Here is a 17864-nt window from a genome sequence, read left to right on the forward strand (position 1 = left end):
CATGGAATTCTTTTAGATTGTGAATGTCCTTATAATATAAAACAGGACTTGGGACTCAGATGGATTATTTCTATAAAGCTTATAGTTTCACAAAGGGCTGAGATATATCCCTCCTACACATAGATATGATGATTATAAACAGTATACTCACCACCACCCCCAAATTTAACACTGTGCCCTAAAGCAAGCAAAATCTGGCTTAAGTACAATACACTGATGTTCTGTAGCTGTTTACCAAGGACTCTGTGTCAAAGGAGGGAAAAGAGTGAGTGGTTCTGTGGCCTGCACTTCTACCCAAGTCTGCATGGAGGAGGGCCAAGTTAAAGGAAGGTCAGGGATGCTCCTCGGGGTCCTCTCAGGGCCTGGGAAAGTCTTATGACATTTTCTGGGGAACCATGATTCTGTCCAAAGTCAAGGTGGCTCAGAGGCCTTCAGACAGCTGGTATTTCCAGAAGGCCAACTCTCCATCATCACTGCAGGAGGCCAGGAGCCCCCGCTCCTTGGGATTCCAGGCCACACAGTTGACATCCTGGGAATGGGCCTGAGGCACGTGGGCCGTCACGGAGAAGGTGGGCTGCTGCAGATCTGAGCCGGGATCCTCCTCAAATACTCGGATGGCATCATCCCCACAGGCGGTAGCCAGGGCCCCTGTCAGCTGACACCTGGGACAAACGTGTGCGTCAGTGAGTATGCAGGTGGCTCCTCCCCCGCCAACCTGGCAAATCAGGTAGGAGGGATTGGTTCTCTAGTCCCCCTGGCCTGCTCCCGTCCCAAACTTCAGGCCTCGGCTGTAAGTGTCTTATCGAAGAGCCTCCCTAACAAATATGTAGCCACAAACATCACCCCAAGCTTCAAGTGCTGCCACCTAGGTTTTCCTCCAATACAATTAACCTAAAAAACTACATATAACTCTGAATTGCACTTTTCTCACTTGGAATAAGCAGTTTCCCTGTAATAAAGTATTCTTTGACCATTTTTTTAAAGTGATATAATAGGCCACTGAATTCTATCATACTTTTACTTGAGTCCATATTTGCTATTCCCAAATGTTTGCTAATATAAATAAAACTTAGATGCACATCAGGTTTTTCCATTATTTAGGATTATTTCCTAGGGATAGATTCTCAGGGCCAGAACTGCCCTCAGATCGAATCTCCTATATGAATGGTGTCATTTTTCTAGACTCCATAAGGGTAGAAACAGCCCTGTGGATTCATGGCTGGATTCTCCAGCCATGAATCCAGTTTCAAGAATAAATATTTCTGGATGGTATGATGCTGTGTGACCCCCAAAGGCTGGAGCTGCCTTCATAGCCTGGAATCTTAACACAGGTGCAGGCCTGGGTCTAAGCCTGTCCCCTGCTCCTGTGTACCCCACACCAGCCAGCTCTGAGCCAGCATGGAGACAGTCTGATCTGAAGACTTGAGTGTGGCTACTCTCTATCCCCATGTATTCCCAAAGGTGAAAGGGAGCAGCAAGGCTTTAGACGTCTCTAAAATCTCTCCAATGGTTGGGGTGGCAGGGTGGAGGCGGTGGGGAGGTCTTACCAAGCGACATCGTAAATGGTCCTGGAGTGGAAGCCTGACAAGGTGCAGATACATTTCCAGCTAGGGTCAGAGCCGCTGCACGCCACCCCTGCATGACAGACTTCTCTTGAGCCTCAGGCATGTCCGTGTCCTGGGCATCTCAGGGGATTATCTAACCCGCCCCAGAGGAGACCCTAATTTGCTCCGCCCCACCCCACCCTCAGTCATGAGGCCTCATCTTCATTGCTCTGTCTCCACCCTCACTGATCTGCCTTACACACTGCAGCCAGACTGGCATCTTTACAGCAGAATTCTGAGAAGGATACGTCCTGTTCCTCAAAACCCTTTTGCTTATAACTGATTCACTTTGTTATAAAGCAGAAACTAACACACCATTGTAAAGCAATTATACTCCAATAAAGATGTTAAAAAAAAAAAAGTGTTGCTAAGCAAGCAAAAAAAAAAAAAAAACCCTTTTGCTGCGGACTACGTCTGACCCGTTAGCCTGCCTTTTAAGGCCGCCCACCAGCCAGCCCAACCCACCTCATTTCTCTCCAAACCCTTTATGCTTATGCTCCAGCGACACGAATCACTGTTCCTGGCCTAAGTCTAGGCTGTCTTTACCTTCAATGCCTTTGCTCGTGCTGTTTGCACATAGAATTCTCTTCTCGTGTTAAAATCCTACACACTCTTTCAAGTCCAGATGAAACGGCCCCCCTTCCTCAGAGGCTCCCCTGACTCTTTCGGCACTCTACCTGGAGCCCTCTGGTGGCACACCTGCCTTTCTACCCCAGTTTCCTGTGACCCATCTATGTGTCTCAGCCCCTCAGTAGACTAAGCCTCGTGAGAGATGGGTCTTCCTTAGCTCCCGGGCTGGGCCCTCACCTTGCTCATTGCCTGGTAGATACTGGTGCCAGATGCGCACGGTACGGTCATCACTGCAAGAGGCCAGGCGCTGGCCACTGGGGTCAAAGGCCAAGCTCCACACAGTGGATTCGTGGCCTTCGAGGGTGGCACAGCATACCCAGTCATCCTCTTCCTCCCGGTAGAGCTTCACTGTGTCGTCATAGCTGGCAGAGGCTAACAGCTGTGGGAGAGGCCAGGGAAAACACAGCACGTGTCTGTAGGGCCCAAGAAGTGTCCGTGGTTCCAACACTTCTCCCTCCCAGGACAGGAGAGTCCCAGGGATCTGCTTTTATAAAGGCATTGATGTCTCTGGGTCACAGACAGAGATTCCCTGGAACAGCCAGGTTGAGGCCGAAGAGCAGAAGAAGGCTGGATACAACCCTCCACATCAGAATTCCTTCCCACCAAGATATCTGACTCTTACCTCCTGGCTCGGGTGCCAAACCACATGCTTGACATCCTGTGTGTGAGAGTTGAGGACACTGACACATTCATACTCGTCTTCTTCATCAACTGTGCAAGAGAAAAGAAAGGAGCCCTTGAGCTGACCGACCCTGTCAGGGACACAGGGGGAGATCTGGTGGCAGGTTCCCAACTGCATCTGGAGGGACCTGGACTCACCTTCCCAGACCCACACACTCTTATCTCGGCTGCAGGTGGCAAGGAGGTTGCCAGATGGGGCCCAGGCTACTGACTTGACCTCATTTTCATGGCCCTCCAGAGTGGTTACACACTGTGAACCGGGGAGAGGGACAAGAGTCAGCGGCAGCTAAGACCCCTGCGGTCCTTCTCATGGGCACAGCCCCACTGGCCCAGGCTGGCTCATGTTCCTCAACCAGCCCTGGCCGGGGGGCGGGGAACAGGCAACAATCCTGGTCCCATCCAGCCCGGTTACCTCAAAGTCATCATCCTTCTTCTTCCAAATGCAAGTGGTAGCATCAAAGCTGGCAGAGGCCAGGTAATTCCCACAGGGAGACCAAGCCACCTTCCGCACGGTGCGCTGGTGGCCTTCACAAAGGACAGATTTGCAGATCCAGCTGTCACCTAAAAGCAGAGGACAGGCCAGGCTCTGGAACTGGGTGCACGAGAAGGGGCTGAAGCACTATCAATGCCATTGGGTAATGGGGACCAGTACTGGAGCCGAGCTGGGGGGCAAAGCTCAGTGGGTGTATTTAACAACATGCTTTCAGAAAGTCAGCATATTAACTGACTCCACTTCCTCTGGAGACATCCTTCTAAGACAAATCTAAGGAGTCACCCTCCCAATTTAAAACTGTCAATAGCACCCAAACGCCCTTGGGATAAAATTTAAACTTCTTCATTTATAGCAAATTACTCTGCAGGCTACTTTCCTTTTCCTCTCCTCATTTTCCTACCTCAGCAACTATCACAATCCCCTCGACAGTTTCAGCCTATTGATATTTTAGCTTCTAGTATTTGCCGACTCCTTTGCCAGAAAAACCTTTCTCAGAGTGGCTAAGGAGGCCCCTCCATCCTCTCCCTTGGCCTGCGAGCCCCGTCCAGGGTATGCCTGCCCCTCAGGCTGCGCACTCCCCGAGCCTGGCACCCACACCAAGCGCACGTAGGCCCCTCGGCGGCACGGGTCGCGCAGCCGGGTCTCACCCTCCCTGCCCCAAATGCGGACACTCCGGTCGCCCCCGCACGAGGCCAGCAGGGTTCCCGCGGGGTTCCAGGCCAGGAACCAGCAGCGGGAGTCCGGGTGCGCCAGGATACGGCCAAGCAGCACCAGCGAGTCCTTCATGGCTGCCCGGCTCAGGAGGAGGCAGAGGTGAGCAGAGCCAGCCGCGCCGACTGCGGCTCCCACCACGCAAATCCTCTTCCTCCTGAGGGTCGGGGTCCTCCTTGGAACTAAAGCACCCGCGGCTTCTGCCGTGCTGCCCTCTGGGAGTTGTAGTCGGCCTTTCACACCCCCTCCCCCACAGCCCCCCACCCCCATCGGAAAGCATCGCGGGACTGCCTGAAACTACAAGTCCCGTGAGGCCTTGCGCAGGGAGCCGGCGGCGCGCCCGGCCTGTGTCGCGCGCGGGGACGGGGCGGGGAGCCGGAGGAGGCGGGGGCAGAGGTGGAGGAAGCCGGAAGTGGATCGGGCCCGGGTTGGTTCGGGCGTTGCGGGTTTGGGGCCTGGGATCACTCGGACCCGGGCAGCTGAGGAGCCCGTGACGGGACGGAACGACGCCATCCCGGCACTGAGGCCTGCTGACCGGTGAGGATCAGGAGTCGGTGAGGGGTGGGTCCTCTCTGGGCACAGGTCGCACCCCAGAGCGCTGTTCCCAGATCCTGGGTCCCCGATCCCTGCGGCCCAGCCTGGTCCTCCGCCCCTCGGCACCCTCTGGCCAAGACTCCTAGGCTGGGTCTCTCTTCCACCAGTAACAGATAACTCCGCCCCAGCCCCCCTCCCCACTCTGCTCTGCCAAGATCCAGAGGGCCCCCAGCCCTCTCCGGGTCATCATCCTGCACCTCCGCAGCCCCACTCCAGGGACCCCGTCCCCGCCCCCCGAACCTCTGCAGCTCTCCTGTCTCTGCTCTGCCCTCGGTCCCACCCCCATCCTCCGGTGTCGGCCCTGACAGCCTTGCGCCAGCCTCACCTCTGCGAACCCAGTGCGTTGCTCTCCTCCCCCCCGGACAGGCAGGCTCTGTGCGCTCGGCGGAGGTCGGCGGCGACCAGCAGCGACCGCAGAGCGACGGCGGGCGGCCCCGGGCATGTACGCCCCCGGAGGCGCAGGGCTGCCTGGCGGGCGCCGGCGGAGGAACCCGGGAGGCAGCGCTCTGCCCAAGCAGCCGGAGCGTAGCCTGGCCTCGGCCCTGCCGGGTGCCCTGTCCATCACCGCGCTGTGCACTGCCCTCGCCGAGCCTGCCTGGCTGCACATCCACGGTGGCACCTGTTCCCGCCAGGAGCTGGGGGTCTCCGACGTGCTGGGCTCCGTGCACCCGGACCTGCTGAAAGGTGAGGGCGCTGCGCGCCGGCCCTGTTCTTTCTGGATGACAGGGCCTCCTCGGTAGGGTGCCGGCTGGAGCTGAGATAGCCTGGGGCAGGCACTTGGTTGAAGGAAACAGCCCCATTCCTGCCTGGTGTTCATGCCCACCAGGTGGCTCTGTTTGGGGTCCAGCCCCTCATTAATTCTGATGTTATTCAGCCAAGCACCCACTCCTCAACGCCATGCTAATCTGGACTGCTATTTTAGGCTTCTGCCGGGCGAAGGGCGCCGTATATGGAGAGAAGATAAGGGTGCTAGGCGTCACAATTAGCTGTCTCCTTCTGAGGAGCCTGTGGGATACAGGAAGGTTTCTTTGGGACAGCCTGATTGATGGAGAAATAGGAACTTTTAAATATGGCTAGATTTTAAAAGATGTTTTTGAGTTGTACAGTAATTTGATTGTTGTTAGAGACAAAGGGAGTCTATGGTATTTTCAATAACCAGAAGTCAGTTCCATTGCCACCCTCAGTAAAACAATAGGAATTTGGCTCTTGGAACCCTCACAAGTGTGCCCGAATGAGGTAAATTTGCTTTGTTCGTCATCCTGCTTTTCAGCCAGGGAGGCAGAGGAAAGGGGAAAGGGACCATGGTCCTTACTGGACCCAGGGGAGGCCTGTAGCTCATCCTGCCCACCCTGTCTGTAGTAATGAAGGTAAAGGCTGTGTGGTGTGGGGGGCAGGATGGCACTGCCTGGCTTTTACAGGGAAAATGGTCAGTGGATTCCAAACAGCCCTTAGTAACAGCGGAGTTCATTACCCCCAAGGCCTTTTGAACCATTCTTGAACGTTTTCTCCCTGTGCCACTCCCTGGCTGTAATTCATTCCAGATGTTTACTGCCCCACGTATCAGAAGCCCGTCCTGTTAGATATCTTCACGTTGCCTTTTTACGGATTCAGGCACTGGGATTTGGTGAAAAGGTCAAGTTTTCCTTTGGAGAACTTGGATCATATATACCACTTCTGCAGGTTGCGGCTGAAAAGCCGTATCCTTGTGGCCTAATCTTGTCTTTCTCTGAGAGTTCTCTTGCTGTTTTGCATTTCTCTTGAGTCTTTGAAGCTTTAGGATGATTTTGTAGAGAACAGGTTGGGGGCTTCTGGTTTGTTTCTAGATTTCACCTTGATGATAGCTTTCTCTGCATTGGCTCATTACGAGCAAAGTTATCCACACGATGGAGGCTGTGTGACATGCAGCTTTTTCTGTGGCGTGTAGCTGATGGCAGAAAGCCCATCAAGCTTGAGTTGAGTCTGGATGGTTTTTCCCTTAGCGCGTTCCCCTGCACTTGCCTTTTTTTGAGGAACAGCTGCCACCTTTCCACCGCTTCACCCAGACCTTGGTAGTTGATCCCCTGGTGGTCAGTGTTTCAAGGGCTTGGTGTCATTTCCAAACTGGGAGAGAGTTCACGATGCTTCTCCATTTCAGATCATTCCTACGGAGGCTCGTGAAATTCATGCCATGAGGGGAGGGGCCATCTGATCCCATGTCCTCATTCCAAAGGTCCAGGAAACTGGTGTCTCAGAGAGGTGAAGTGATCTCTCCAGGGCCACACAGCTGGGAGTGGCATAGCTGAGTGTACCTCACCGTTGACTCCAGTTTAAAGTGACGCTGTCTCTATGTTTTGTAACCTTTGCTTTACTTCAGCCGTCATAAGGAATGATCTCATGATTGTTCAGTCCACTCTGGCGTGCATCCTTGTCAAAGCCATGTCAAAAATAAGAATAAATTCTTGGTGCAGTTCTCCTTTGTTTACGCATATATTTACCTTTTCTGAGAAATAATCCAAGCCAGGTTTTGTCTTTTATAAAGCACGTCGCCTTCACCTTTACATTATGCCTGTTCGTGTGTTTAGGGATCTTACCCATGAATAGTTTCAGCCTGGTTTTCCTTGGCCATCTTCTTGGCCATTACAAGCTGGGAACACTTGGTGTCCATTTATAAAGGAGTTGACAGTGGTACCTCCTGAGCTACCACAGAAGAAGGTGAGGAATCCAAGGGTCCCTGTTTCTCTTCTTCTTCTTCTTTGTACCAGTTGGTTTTTTGGTGCCCAGTGGGCCTTCAGATGTACGCTATTCTGTGGGATTGTGCTGAGCCTCAGGGCCTGGCAGATATCCTAGCATGGAAGCCTGGGAAATTCCCCATCTCAGGAGGGAGCAGAGCTGTGGGGTACAGATCCGGTGCCTGTAGATGCTTCCAGAGGGAGAACAGACTCTGCCAGGTATCTGCAGGCGACAGGGAGCGGCCAGGGCCAGCAGGCTTTGGGACGGTGTCTTCCCATTTCTTGGCCCCCTGCCTGAGTGCCAGGCATTGTGCTAAACCCACTTCACGCCTGGCTGTAGTGTCCCCTAAACAACATCTTTATTTGGTAGGGACTGTCATCACCCCACCCCCCGCTCCAACACACACACACACACACAGACACACAGACACACACACGTGTCTCAGGCTCAGGGAGGTCAGGTCACTTGCTCAGGGACACACAGCTGATCTGAGTGGCGTGGACTCCACTCTTACCACTGTACCGTAGCGCACACTGGGCTTCTTTCTCCTTCCATCAGAGCTGTCCCAGGCCTCTTATTTCCCCATTCTAGTTGAGTTTTTATCACAAGCCTAGACAAAGCTGCGCCTTTTTATTCCTCATCACCTTACGTTGGTGAGCTGAGGCAAAGCCACTCATCCTCCCGCTGTCATTCCCAGAGCCCTGAAGGCTTTAACAAATGCCGTCGGCTTAAAAGATCCGACCAGAATTCTGCCACTCCCCTGCTCCTCACAAAGCTCTTCTTCAGTCTGGGCCTGGGGGGGGGTGGGGGGGCGGGCAGAGATGTGCCCAGACCGATGGTGGCCCCCAGCAGGGGAGCCCAGAGAATCACTCCTTCTGAGCCCCAGTCCCTCTCTGCGTCTCACGCTTGCCCAGCAAAGGGCAGCAGGGACCACAGCCTCAGGAAGCATCTCTGGAGAATGAGGGAGTTTAGGATGTGAAGTCAGGGGAATCACGGTTGACAGCAAGCCACGGGAAGATCAAGGGCCTTCCAGGAAGGGCCGGAATGTCTGAGGGGTGGTGACCGATGCAGCTGGCATTTCCCGATCCCGTGGGGCCTGTACTCAGAGGCAGCTGGGCTAGGACCATTGGTATCTGTGAGATGACCCTGCCAGGCACTGGAGGGCCCTCTTGGAGTCTTGTGCCAGAAGCCTTGGTTGGAAAAAAAAGTCACACTGGGGAGTGGCTGCGCAGGTGGGTGCTGGAAGGACTGGGGCCCCCGGAGACGTGCCTCTGGCTCAGGGACTCCAGTGAGGGGGGAAATAGGAGACGGGACAGAAGGGAACTGGCCAGAAGCCACTTTAAGCGTCCTGCCTGCAGCCTCTTTGGGTCAGGAGGGGTGAGAGCCATGGGCAGGTAGACAGGAAGAGCCAGGGCCTTCAAAACAAATCCAGCCCAGTGACTTACCAATGACCTTGGGCAAAGTCAGTTCCTTGGGATCCTATTACACAGCAGCTGCCTTCTTCCCCAGTGACTGGAGGGGACAGTCAAGCAATAGTTACCAAAATAAACAGGCCACAGCACCACTGGAGGGTAGGATGCATTCTGTCTTACTGGAGTGTAGTGGATGCACCACCGTTTCGTTTTTTTTAAACAATTTTTGTTTGTTTGTTTATTTGTTTGGCTGCGCCACACGGCTTGTGGGATCCTAGTTCCCCGACCAGGGATCAAACCTGGGCCCCCAGCAGTGCAGCACGGAGTCCTAACCACTGGACCACCAGGGAATTCCCTGCACCACTGGTTTGAGTTTAAAATTAGGACCCTGCCCCATGTGCCGTTTCGCTCCACAAATAAAATAACACACACATAACATTTGAGGATTTTGCTTCTCTTTGGCAGCCCTCTCAATGGAGCAGATATTCATTGCCCTCCCTGCCATACTGATGTCTGACAGGGAGGAAAGAAAGGGACATTGAGATCCCGACCCCAGGAGAGTCTGAGCTGGGTTCTAAGCGTGTCAGGGATAACGCTGCCTGTCTTCCCTGTGTGCTCTGAGACCGCTGTGGGGTGTAGGGCAGGCTCCTGGGGTATTAGCATCAGTCCAAGGAAAGTCCCCACTTGGCTTCCCCGCTGAGCCTGAAGGTTTGCTCAGAGCTTTGGAGTAGAGAAAGGCAGAAGGCGTCACGTAGAAACAAAACCTGTCTGAATTGTGGGTCCAAAGCCCCTTCTCTGTACTGCATCATCACCCTGGTGGCACAGGTCCTCAGTCTGGCATTAGCGGGCTCCTCCTTTGGCCCACACTGGCTGACGTGTGTGGACGGGGCAGTCTCGGTGTAAGGAGGAAAGGCACGCCAGAGAAGAGACACTGCTGTGGCCGCCCAGCGCAGAGGGAGCGGGGCGGCTCACCCGCGGCACTTTGTGCAGGTGGCGCAGGTGTTACTGCTTCCCTTTGACAGGGTGAGCGCAGAGGCCAAGGGCATTCAGTGACTTGCTCAAGGTGACATATAATCTGTGGGAGGGCTAGGATTGGGTGCCAAGTCCAGTGACTTCTGCTTTTAAGAGCCAGGCTCCGATGACTGCAGAAGCTTAGACCACACCCAGCAGGTTTTGCCCAATAATTCCCAATATGAGCTCCTTTCATTGCTTAACGACCCGAACCTTTTCTGCCTAGAAGAGATTTCATGCTTCCAGCTGTTCCCTTAGTGAGCTCAGCAGCTGCTGGCACTGACGATGGCTCTGCCAGCATTCATAGCCACTTTTGACCTTTCATTCAAATACAGCTCTTTAGGATTTGATTGATAAGCTCCATCGGGGAAAAATGAAAACGGCTAACTGGTGCTTGGTGATTGGGAGCATCATGATGCAAGGGAGCCTGACCCGGATTTGGAGTCTAGCTCTGTGCCGAGTGACCTGCAGGAAGTCACTTAGCCTCCTGGAGCCTCCAATTCCTCATCTGAACCATGTGATGAATCCCCCAGAGTGGAGTGAGGCTTAACTAAGATAACGTTTGCCCCACCTGTGTGCACAGGCAGGAATACCTGGAGGGGCACACAAGAAAGTGCCAACAATATTTGTCTCTTGGGAGGGGCAGCTGGACATCTGTGCAAGTCTTCCTTATTACTAAGTGTATTCTGAAACATGAGACACATAGAAGTGTATCCAGTGGACGTACGTTTTAAAGGATGGTAATCAAATGAACATCCTGTACTCACTTATGCAGCCAAAGAAAGTATCTTTGAAGCCCTGTGTGTTACATTTTTCAGTTAAAACTAGTTGCTAAATTAAAACTGAGTTGAGGGCTTCCCTGGTGGCGCAGTGGTTAAGAATCCGCCTGCCAACGCAGGGGGCACAGGTTCGAGCCCTGGTCCAGGAAGATCCCACATGCCGTGGAGCAACTAAGCCCGTGCGCCACAACTACTGAGCCTGCGATCTAGAGCCCGTGAGCCACAACTACTGAAGCCCACGTGCCACAACTACTGAGGCCCGCGCACCTAGAGCCTGTGCTCCGCAACAAGAGAAGCCACCAGAATGAGAAGCCCGCGCACTGCAACAAAGAGTAGCCCCCGCTCTCAGCAACTAGAGAAAACCTGTGTGCAGCAGCGAAGACCCAATGCAGCCAAAAATTAAATAAATGAATAAATAAATTAATTTTAAAAAAAGCAACACTGAATTGACTTTAAGTACCACAATTAAAGCATCACTCAGAGGGCCAGGTCACGTTGAGTAATGCTGGAGGAATCTGAACACGGCCTGCTGCAGAGCGGAGTGTGATGTAAGCCCCTATACCCTGCCACTCGCAGGTTATTCTTGGAAGCACTAGAACACTTTCGTCCTGCCCCATCCCTGCCACGCGCCACGTGGACCCCAGAAGAACTGTCTCAGGGAGCTTTTAGCAATATTCAGAATGCAGCCAGGAAACAGCCCCCGTCTCCAGGAGCTTTGGTTTCAGAGAGGCCCTGTGGGTTTCTAGACCCCTTCAGGCCCGCAGGGCCGGATTAAATGAAGGCTGGACCTGGTTGCTGGCAGAGCTAACGCACAGGCAAGCCTCCTAGCAGCAGGCGATCACTCAGGCTGAATGATTGGGCCCCAAAACAGATGGTTAGCTGACAAGAGAGTGACAGGTAGCTCTGAAGCCAGATCAAGGCGTATGAATCATGTGTGGGCTCAGGCAACATCTGCCTGGTGAATTCTGAGCCTGAGGAGGCAGGGAGTGCGTGCTGTCACAAAGGCCCAGGGCCTCTGCATATCTGGTCTGGTTTTTCCGTGTGGGAGGCTGTGCCCTCTGTCCAGGACCCCATGATGCCGATCAATGTCGGTTGGTTTGAGTCTGCTTTGTCGATCTCAGGTGCCCTCCCCAGGTTTTTGGACTCTTCTTCATCAGTTCACCTCCCTCTAGGTCCAGGATCAGTGTTTCTTGGGGTGTAAGGCTCAGGCCCCCTGCGCTGCTGATAAAAATCCAGATTCCTAGGCCCTGCTCCAGACCAAGAGCTGAGAATCTCTGGAGCTTGGGAACATGCTCTCAACCAGCACCCCAGTGAGTCTCCTGTGCACGAGGGAGTGATAACCACTGTCCAACAGCCTCTCAGCCTGAGATCAAAACTCAGGAAAGCCCAGCAGGCCAGGCTCCTGAGGAGAACTTTCAGCCAATAAAGCTTGTGGTTCCCCCACCTCCAAAAAAAAAAAGCTCGGGAAAGGAGCCTACAGTGTGAGTCTTGCCAGCCCTTTTCAAATTTTCCCAAATCACTTGGTGACCCATGGCCTAAATAAAAGAAGAACTTGCCAGTGGCTGAATAGAGGAAGTTAAGGCCCATTTCCTACTTTTTATCACAGCTTAAAATGGTATCTTTTTGGACCAGCCTTTATTCTGTCTGTGTGTTTCTAGAACTATGGCAGTTCGTGTAGATATCAAAGGGAACTGACAGTATGGTCTAGATGGAATTTAAAAAAAAAAAAGAAAAAAGGAAAGAATGGTATTAAAGTCCTGGAGGGAAATGTAGGTTGCTTGATGTGTCTGGTGTGTAGTTGTCCTCCTGGTATCTTTCACTATGACAGTGGGGGCTCTTTACTCTTTGAATGTTGGGTCTCCTGTTTTAGTATCTTCCTTTTTCTTGGTTCATTCCCTCATTTCGGTAGAGCGAGCACCCCCCTGTGGCTTTGTCCTCATTTTAGAAGGTATTTGGGGCTGTCCGTTTCTGAGCCTTTCAGGCTTCTGTGGTGTAAACCTAGTTGCTTCTTAGCTTTTCCCATTTCCGGCTTATACTTCAGTTTATTTATTCTGTCAAGTCAGTTCTAGTTCTAAGTCCCGTTACTTCCCAGTTTCCGGAATTTTGTTTTTCCCTTCTCCTCTTTGTGTGGGTTTATGTCTTAATCTTTTTTTTCTTTTGTTTTAGTAGGGTTCTGGGAGGGAGCAAAAATAAATGTGGAGGTCCAGTCTACCAGCTTTCCCCATCTATTTAGTCCTCTCTTGTAATTACAAGGTTCTCTAAACTGCTTCAGCTTCTTTTTGAACAAAAAGGTGGTGAATGAGTGACTGGATAGAGAATGGACTTGAATGGGCCTCTGGCCTTTGTCCCTTTGGCCTTCTCAGCTCAGAAGTCAATAGGCTTTTCCTGCCAGCCCAAAGCATGCTTTAGCAGAATGAGTTAACATGTCTGATTAATTGTCAGGGTCTTTAAAAATGGTTAGGAGAGCATGGCAAGTACAGTTAACCCTTGAACAACAATGGGGTTAGGGATGCTGACCCTCCCAGCAGTTGAAAATCTGTGTATAATTTGTGTAATTTATAGTTGGCCCTCCGGATCCGTGGTTCCACATCGCAGATTTAACCAACCCCGATCGTGTAGTACCGTAGTATTTACTATTGAGAAAAAAGTCCACATATAAGTGGGCCCTCGCAGTTCAAGCCCATGCTGTTCGAGGGTCAGCCATACACTGAAGTGGAGCCCTGCACTTGGACTAGTCTTGTTGGAAAGGGAGGAAGGACTCGAGGCACACGGGAGCAGTGACCCAGGGGTCCTGTCTTCGAATAGGGAGGCTCCTCCACCCCCTCTGCAGTCCCACTGGGAGCAGGAGCTGAGACCACGCCCTCCCTCCAGTCCTCCCCTGGCTCGCCCGGCCTGTGGTGGAGGGGAGAATTCCTCCCAGGTGGGGACTTCCTGCCCCAGGGTGTTGCCTGGGACCCTGAGGATTTGGTTCTCCCCCTACAGATTTCTGCATGAATCCCCAGACGGTCCTGCTCCTGCGGGTCATCGCCGCCTTCTGCTTCCTGGGCATCCTGTGTAGTCTCTCCGCCTTCCTTCTGGATGTCTTTGGGCCCAAGCATCCAGCCCTGAAGATCACCCGTCGCTATGCCTTCGCCCACATCCTCACAGGTAAGCTCGGGCTACTCCCAGTCGGGGAGGAACTGCCACCGGGTAGGGGCGGCATCCTGTCTGGAGTTGCAGGTGGGGGCGAAGGGGTGTCAGGAGCAGACACTGTTCCCGATGCTCATTTCAGCTCTAGCCTTTCACAGAGCACTGGCGTGTGAGAGCAGCTTGCTTCCGTCATTTGCATGTATGCCTGCCAGGACCACAAACCCACTCGGCTGAGCTGTAGGGAGAGAATATTGTTAGGATTTACATCATGGCTCTCTAAGAACAGGATCTGAAGCTCAGCCAGGCTCACGGGGCCTGGAAGGAGCAAGGGAGGAACTACGGTGTCTCCCTGTGTCTCCCTGGAGCACATGGTCTCTGACTCTCTCCTCCCCTTCCTGCTTCCCTGCAGACCAGGCTTCTCTGCTCATACGAGGCTTCTCTCCTCCCTCTGATGGGGCTGGTGTGTTGATTTGACCTAGGGTATCAGCGACTCCAGCTCCCAAACTGCACGACCTTGTCTCTTCCTCTCGAAGCACCCAATGACTTCTAGCAGCCCTAGTATCCCAATTCCAAATTCTTTTTTTTTTTTAATATTTATTTATTTGGCTGCGCCGGGTCTTAGTTGTGGCACGTGGGATCTTCACTGCCACGTGCGGGATCTTTAGTTCCGGCATGTGGGATCTTTAGTTGTGGCATGCAGGATCTTTAGTTGTGGCACACGGGATCTAGTTCCCTGACCAGGGATCGAACCCGGGCCCCCTGCATTGGGAGTGCAGAGTCTTAACTGCTGGACCACCAGGGAAGTACCCAATTCCAAATTCTTAAGACAGAGAGAATCTAGTTGGCCCGGGTGAGGTCAGGCCTCTGTCCCCAGCCCCGGCCACGAGAGCTCCCCCTTGCAGTGTCTGGGGCCAGGCAGGTTCTCTGAAAATGGAGTTTGGGTAGAGAGAGTGCAGTTGATTCCTCAAGCATCCCGGCTGCAGGGTGCCTGCTAACCTCCTTTCTCTGCTGTCCCTCTGTCCCCCAGTCCTGCAGTGTGCCACTGTCATCGGTTTTTCTTACTGGGCTTCCGAACTCATCCTGGCCCAGCAGCAGCAACATAAGAAGTACCACGGTTCCCAGGTTTATGTCACCTTTGCTGTTAGCTTCTACCTGGTGGCAGGCGCGGGCGGGGCCTCAATCCTGGCCACAGCAGCCAACCTCCTGCGCCACTACCCCACGGAGGAAGAGGAGCAGGCGCTGGAGCTGCTCTCGGAGATGGAGGAGAACGAGCCCTACCCGGCGGAGTACGAGGTCATCAACCAGTTCCAGCCGCCCCCGGCCTACACACCCTAGTGCCAGCCGTGGGCCCTCCTCCTTGGCAGCCCTCCCCACTCTGCAGCGCCCTCCACACCCAGAGGTGCTCCTTTCCCCAGTAGGCCTCACCGGGAGGATCCTGACCATCTTCACCAACCTTCCCCGGGAGAGACTCTGCCTTTAGCGTTGTTCATGGATGCCCACTCTCAAAACCTGGGGTTCACTGGTTTTAGATAATGACACTGTTTCCCTTCTTTCCACCCCCCTCTCGTTCCACGGTCACTTGTCATTACCAACCAGGGATGGTCGTACACGTTTTCCCCCTTCGTGGTCCCTATCTCTGAGACTGAGACTTTCCTTGGGGAGCTGTTGACAGTGGACGGTCCCCGCTAGAAGAGGCGTCCACGGGGCCCAAGGGAAAGGGGACCGTGCCCTGCGGGATCGCCTCATAGCTGTCCACGTGTGCCCCACAGCGTAGCTCTGGGCTGAGCCCTGCCCCTGCCGCTTCTGGGAGTGCCCAGTACCGGGCTGCCCGCTCTGTGGAATTCTCTGCACTTTAGTCTTTGGACTGCCTGTCACGTGTGCTCTGGTTCTGCAGGGAGAAGGGGTGGCTGCTGGGAAGCAGAGCACGTGCTCTCCCCGACCCGCCCCTGCCTGGTGGCCGGCGCCCCGGCGTGAGCCTGAGGCCCCCCGGAAAGGATCAGTGTGAAGGGGGCCAAATCTCCCCAGCCCTGTCACCTTTTAAAATGTGAGTGGTTTTAAAAGGGAAAAACAAAACTGAGCAACAACACCAATACTCTCTTTTTAAACTAGCGACAAGACTGTCATCGTCGTCCTTCAGCTGTTTATCCCATCCCTTCTGGCTCTACAATGTTTGGGTCCCGCAGACCCTTCCAGCCCCCGGTAGTTCCTCCCCGAATCCCTCCTGGCAGAATGCAGCCCTCCTCCTTTGCTCCCCCCTCCCAGTGACCATGGCTCCCTGAGGCCTTCCTGTGGAACCCAGAGCCACATCGGCCTGGCTGGCTGGCCAGCGTGGTGCTCCTCAGGACCGCGGCACTGAGACGTAACCTGGCCTCCGTGCAGGAACAGGGGCCGCAGCTGGGCAGGGAGCCCGCCGCTCTCCATGTAGGAACTGCAGCCAGGGGGGCCCTGCTGCATGAGGTGTCAGAACCCCCTGTCAGGCGAGCGGCCCTGGCTGTGCCCTTCAGGCTCAGTGTGTCCCCTAGACTGTGACCTGGGGCAGCAGCTTGCTGCATGCCCCTCTCCCCTTCTTGAATGTACTCTGGTCTTACAGTGTGCTACCGGCTCTTTCTTGCCCGGCCATCACTCAGGCTGTTCTGTTGGCCACACGTGGCTCTGGATCGGCTGAATTTTCTGCCCTGAGATATGGGGTGTAAAGTGGGAGAAACCGGAGAGACCTATGGTGTGGATCCAAATGGCCAAGCTTCTCTGGAATCAGTGTCCAGTGTTAAGCCGAAAAGCAGATGGATCCCCGTGTCCTTCACAGGCGATAGACAGAGTAAGACTGGAGAATGGACACCATTGTTGACCTGTGGCTAGACAGGGACTCTCATGTCCCTTGTCCTTCTTTGGCCAGACTGCCTGAGGATGTCTGGACAGACACACCACCTGTGTCGGTGGTGAAGGCCATGTCTGCGCCTGAGTGAGTGGCCATGTGGGGTTCACTGTGATGCCAAAGTGTGTCCCATGGTGACTCTCACACTCTTCTAGACTCTTCTCTTAGGCAAGAAAGACTGCCATGTGATACCTGAGCACAAAGCCAAGGAGCTAAATTAAGTCTTGACTTGCTGTAGTCTGAGTTTGGCAGATTTCCAGGGTGCAGCCAGCTCTCTCTGACCCTGGGGGTCCGAGCAGGCGGACCAGGAGACCGGGCACCGAACACGCATGCCAAAGTGACCGGTCATCTCATGAGGACCCAGACATGACCCTGTGGACCGTTCCACGTGGTTCGGAACCCACTTTTTATTAGCTACCCATGCCTCTGGGCTTTCTTTCTCTTTTCCCCTGCCCTCCTGACACTGATAGTTTGTCATATAAATTCCCTTGGTTGTGTTCCTTTTTTTTTCTAGAAAAAAAAATTAAAAGCAAAACAAAACAAAAAAACCAGAAACCACAAATAAGAATGTAAATGCCAATGGCTCCCTGTCCTTTTTCTGTCGCAGCTTCCCTGAGTTGGTTCGTTCCCTTCCTCTTAGAGAGGCAGGAGAAATTGAGGAAGTGTGGGCGTAATTTTCAAAAAGTTAGAAGGGACTTGAGTGTGCCCGCTCCATGCAAGGCGTTTGCACCTGAATGGTCCTCCTAATCCTGACAACTTCCGCACCGAGGTCCCGAGGCTGGGAGCCATAGATGCCTCCGCCCAGGTCCTTGACTTCAGACCCTGAGCTCTTCCCTCTGCATCCCGTGAGCTGCAGGAGAGAGCGTGGCTTCTGAACTCCAGCCCTTGTGTGGAGAGAAATAGACTTCTGCAGGGCCAGGACTTGCAGAAGAAGCTGCACTTCCTTTTGAAGCCACGGGGAATGATCACTGACTTCCAGGGAGAGGTGTGTGAGTGCAAACAGCTGCAGGAGCGTGACCAACGTCAATGCCTCCAGCGGTTACCCACGTTCCCTTCGTCCATTCACCCCTTCAGCCGACACGCTGGGCCCCAGTGTGCATCACAGTGAAAGATCTCAGGGCTCCCTTGGAGGAGCAGCCCACTTGGGCATTCTTTTTTTATTCCCAGGAAGAGTACGTGTCTTTCTCGGGAGCTGGGAATGGGTTCGCTCTCTCATGTCATTTCATTTCAGACACTTAC

The 17864-nt window shown here is 53.7% G+C and overlaps 2 protein-coding genes across 3 annotated transcripts; one reads left to right on the forward strand and one right to left on the reverse strand.

Moving 5' to 3' along the window:
• Positions 1-7: 7 nt before the first annotated feature.
• CIAO1 (cytosolic iron-sulfur assembly component 1) lies at positions 8-4353 on the reverse strand. Its single transcript, XM_059942481.1, has 7 exons — positions 4056-4353; positions 3328-3476; positions 3054-3165; positions 2857-2945; positions 2412-2613; positions 1548-1635; positions 8-662 (listed from the first exon to the last, which is right to left on the reverse strand). The coding sequence occupies exons 1-7, from the start codon at positions 4192-4194 to the stop codon at positions 422-424; spliced, it is 1020 nt and encodes a 339-aa protein (XP_059798464.1). The 5' UTR covers positions 4195-4353; the 3' UTR covers positions 8-421.
• A 156-nt stretch (positions 4354-4509) lies between these two features.
• On the forward strand, positions 4510-17205 carry TMEM127 (transmembrane protein 127). Of its 2 annotated transcripts, none has more exons than XM_059942483.1 (4): positions 4510-4656; positions 5022-5397; positions 13607-13771; positions 14781-17205. In XM_059942483.1, the coding sequence occupies exons 2-4, from the start codon at positions 5154-5156 to the stop codon at positions 15086-15088; spliced, it is 717 nt and encodes a 238-aa protein (XP_059798466.1). In that variant the 5' UTR covers positions 4510-4656; positions 5022-5153; the 3' UTR covers positions 15089-17205. The 2 variants fall into 2 exon arrangements, with proteins under 2 accessions (XP_059798466.1, XP_059798465.1); XM_059942482.1 differs by having other exon boundaries at positions 5080-5397.
• The last annotated feature ends 659 nt before the right edge of the window (positions 17206-17864 follow it).

This window comes from Balaenoptera ricei, chromosome 13, assembly GCF_028023285.1.
Source record: "Balaenoptera ricei isolate mBalRic1 chromosome 13, mBalRic1.hap2, whole genome shotgun sequence".
Taxonomy (NCBI): Eukaryota; Metazoa; Chordata; class Mammalia; order Artiodactyla; family Balaenopteridae; genus Balaenoptera; species Balaenoptera ricei.

Excerpts from the sequence above, each read along its gene's own strand:
- CIAO1 (XM_059942481.1), bottom strand. The coding sequence starts at position 4,194 with ATGAAGGACTCGCTGGTGCTGCTTGGCCGTATCCTGGCGCACCCGGAC. Across the intron at positions 3,166-3,327 it reads AGAAGGATGATGACTTTGAG|TGTGTAACCACTCTGGAGGG; the intron begins GTAACCGGGCTG and ends CCCGGTTCACAG. Across the intron at positions 663-1,547 it reads ACCATTTACGATGTCGCTTG|GTGTCAGCTGACAGGGGCCC; the intron begins GTAAGACCTCCC and ends CGTTTGTCCCAG.
- TMEM127 (XM_059942483.1), top strand. The coding sequence starts at position 5,154 with ATGTACGCCCCCGGAGGCGCAGGGCTGCCTGGCGGGCGCCGGCGGAGG. Across the intron at positions 5,398-13,606 it reads GCACCCGGACCTGCTGAAAG|ATTTCTGCATGAATCCCCAG; the intron begins GTGAGGGCGCTG and ends CTCCCCCTACAG. Across the intron at positions 13,772-14,780 it reads CTTCGCCCACATCCTCACAG|TCCTGCAGTGTGCCACTGTC; the intron begins GTAAGCTCGGGC and ends TCTGTCCCCCAG.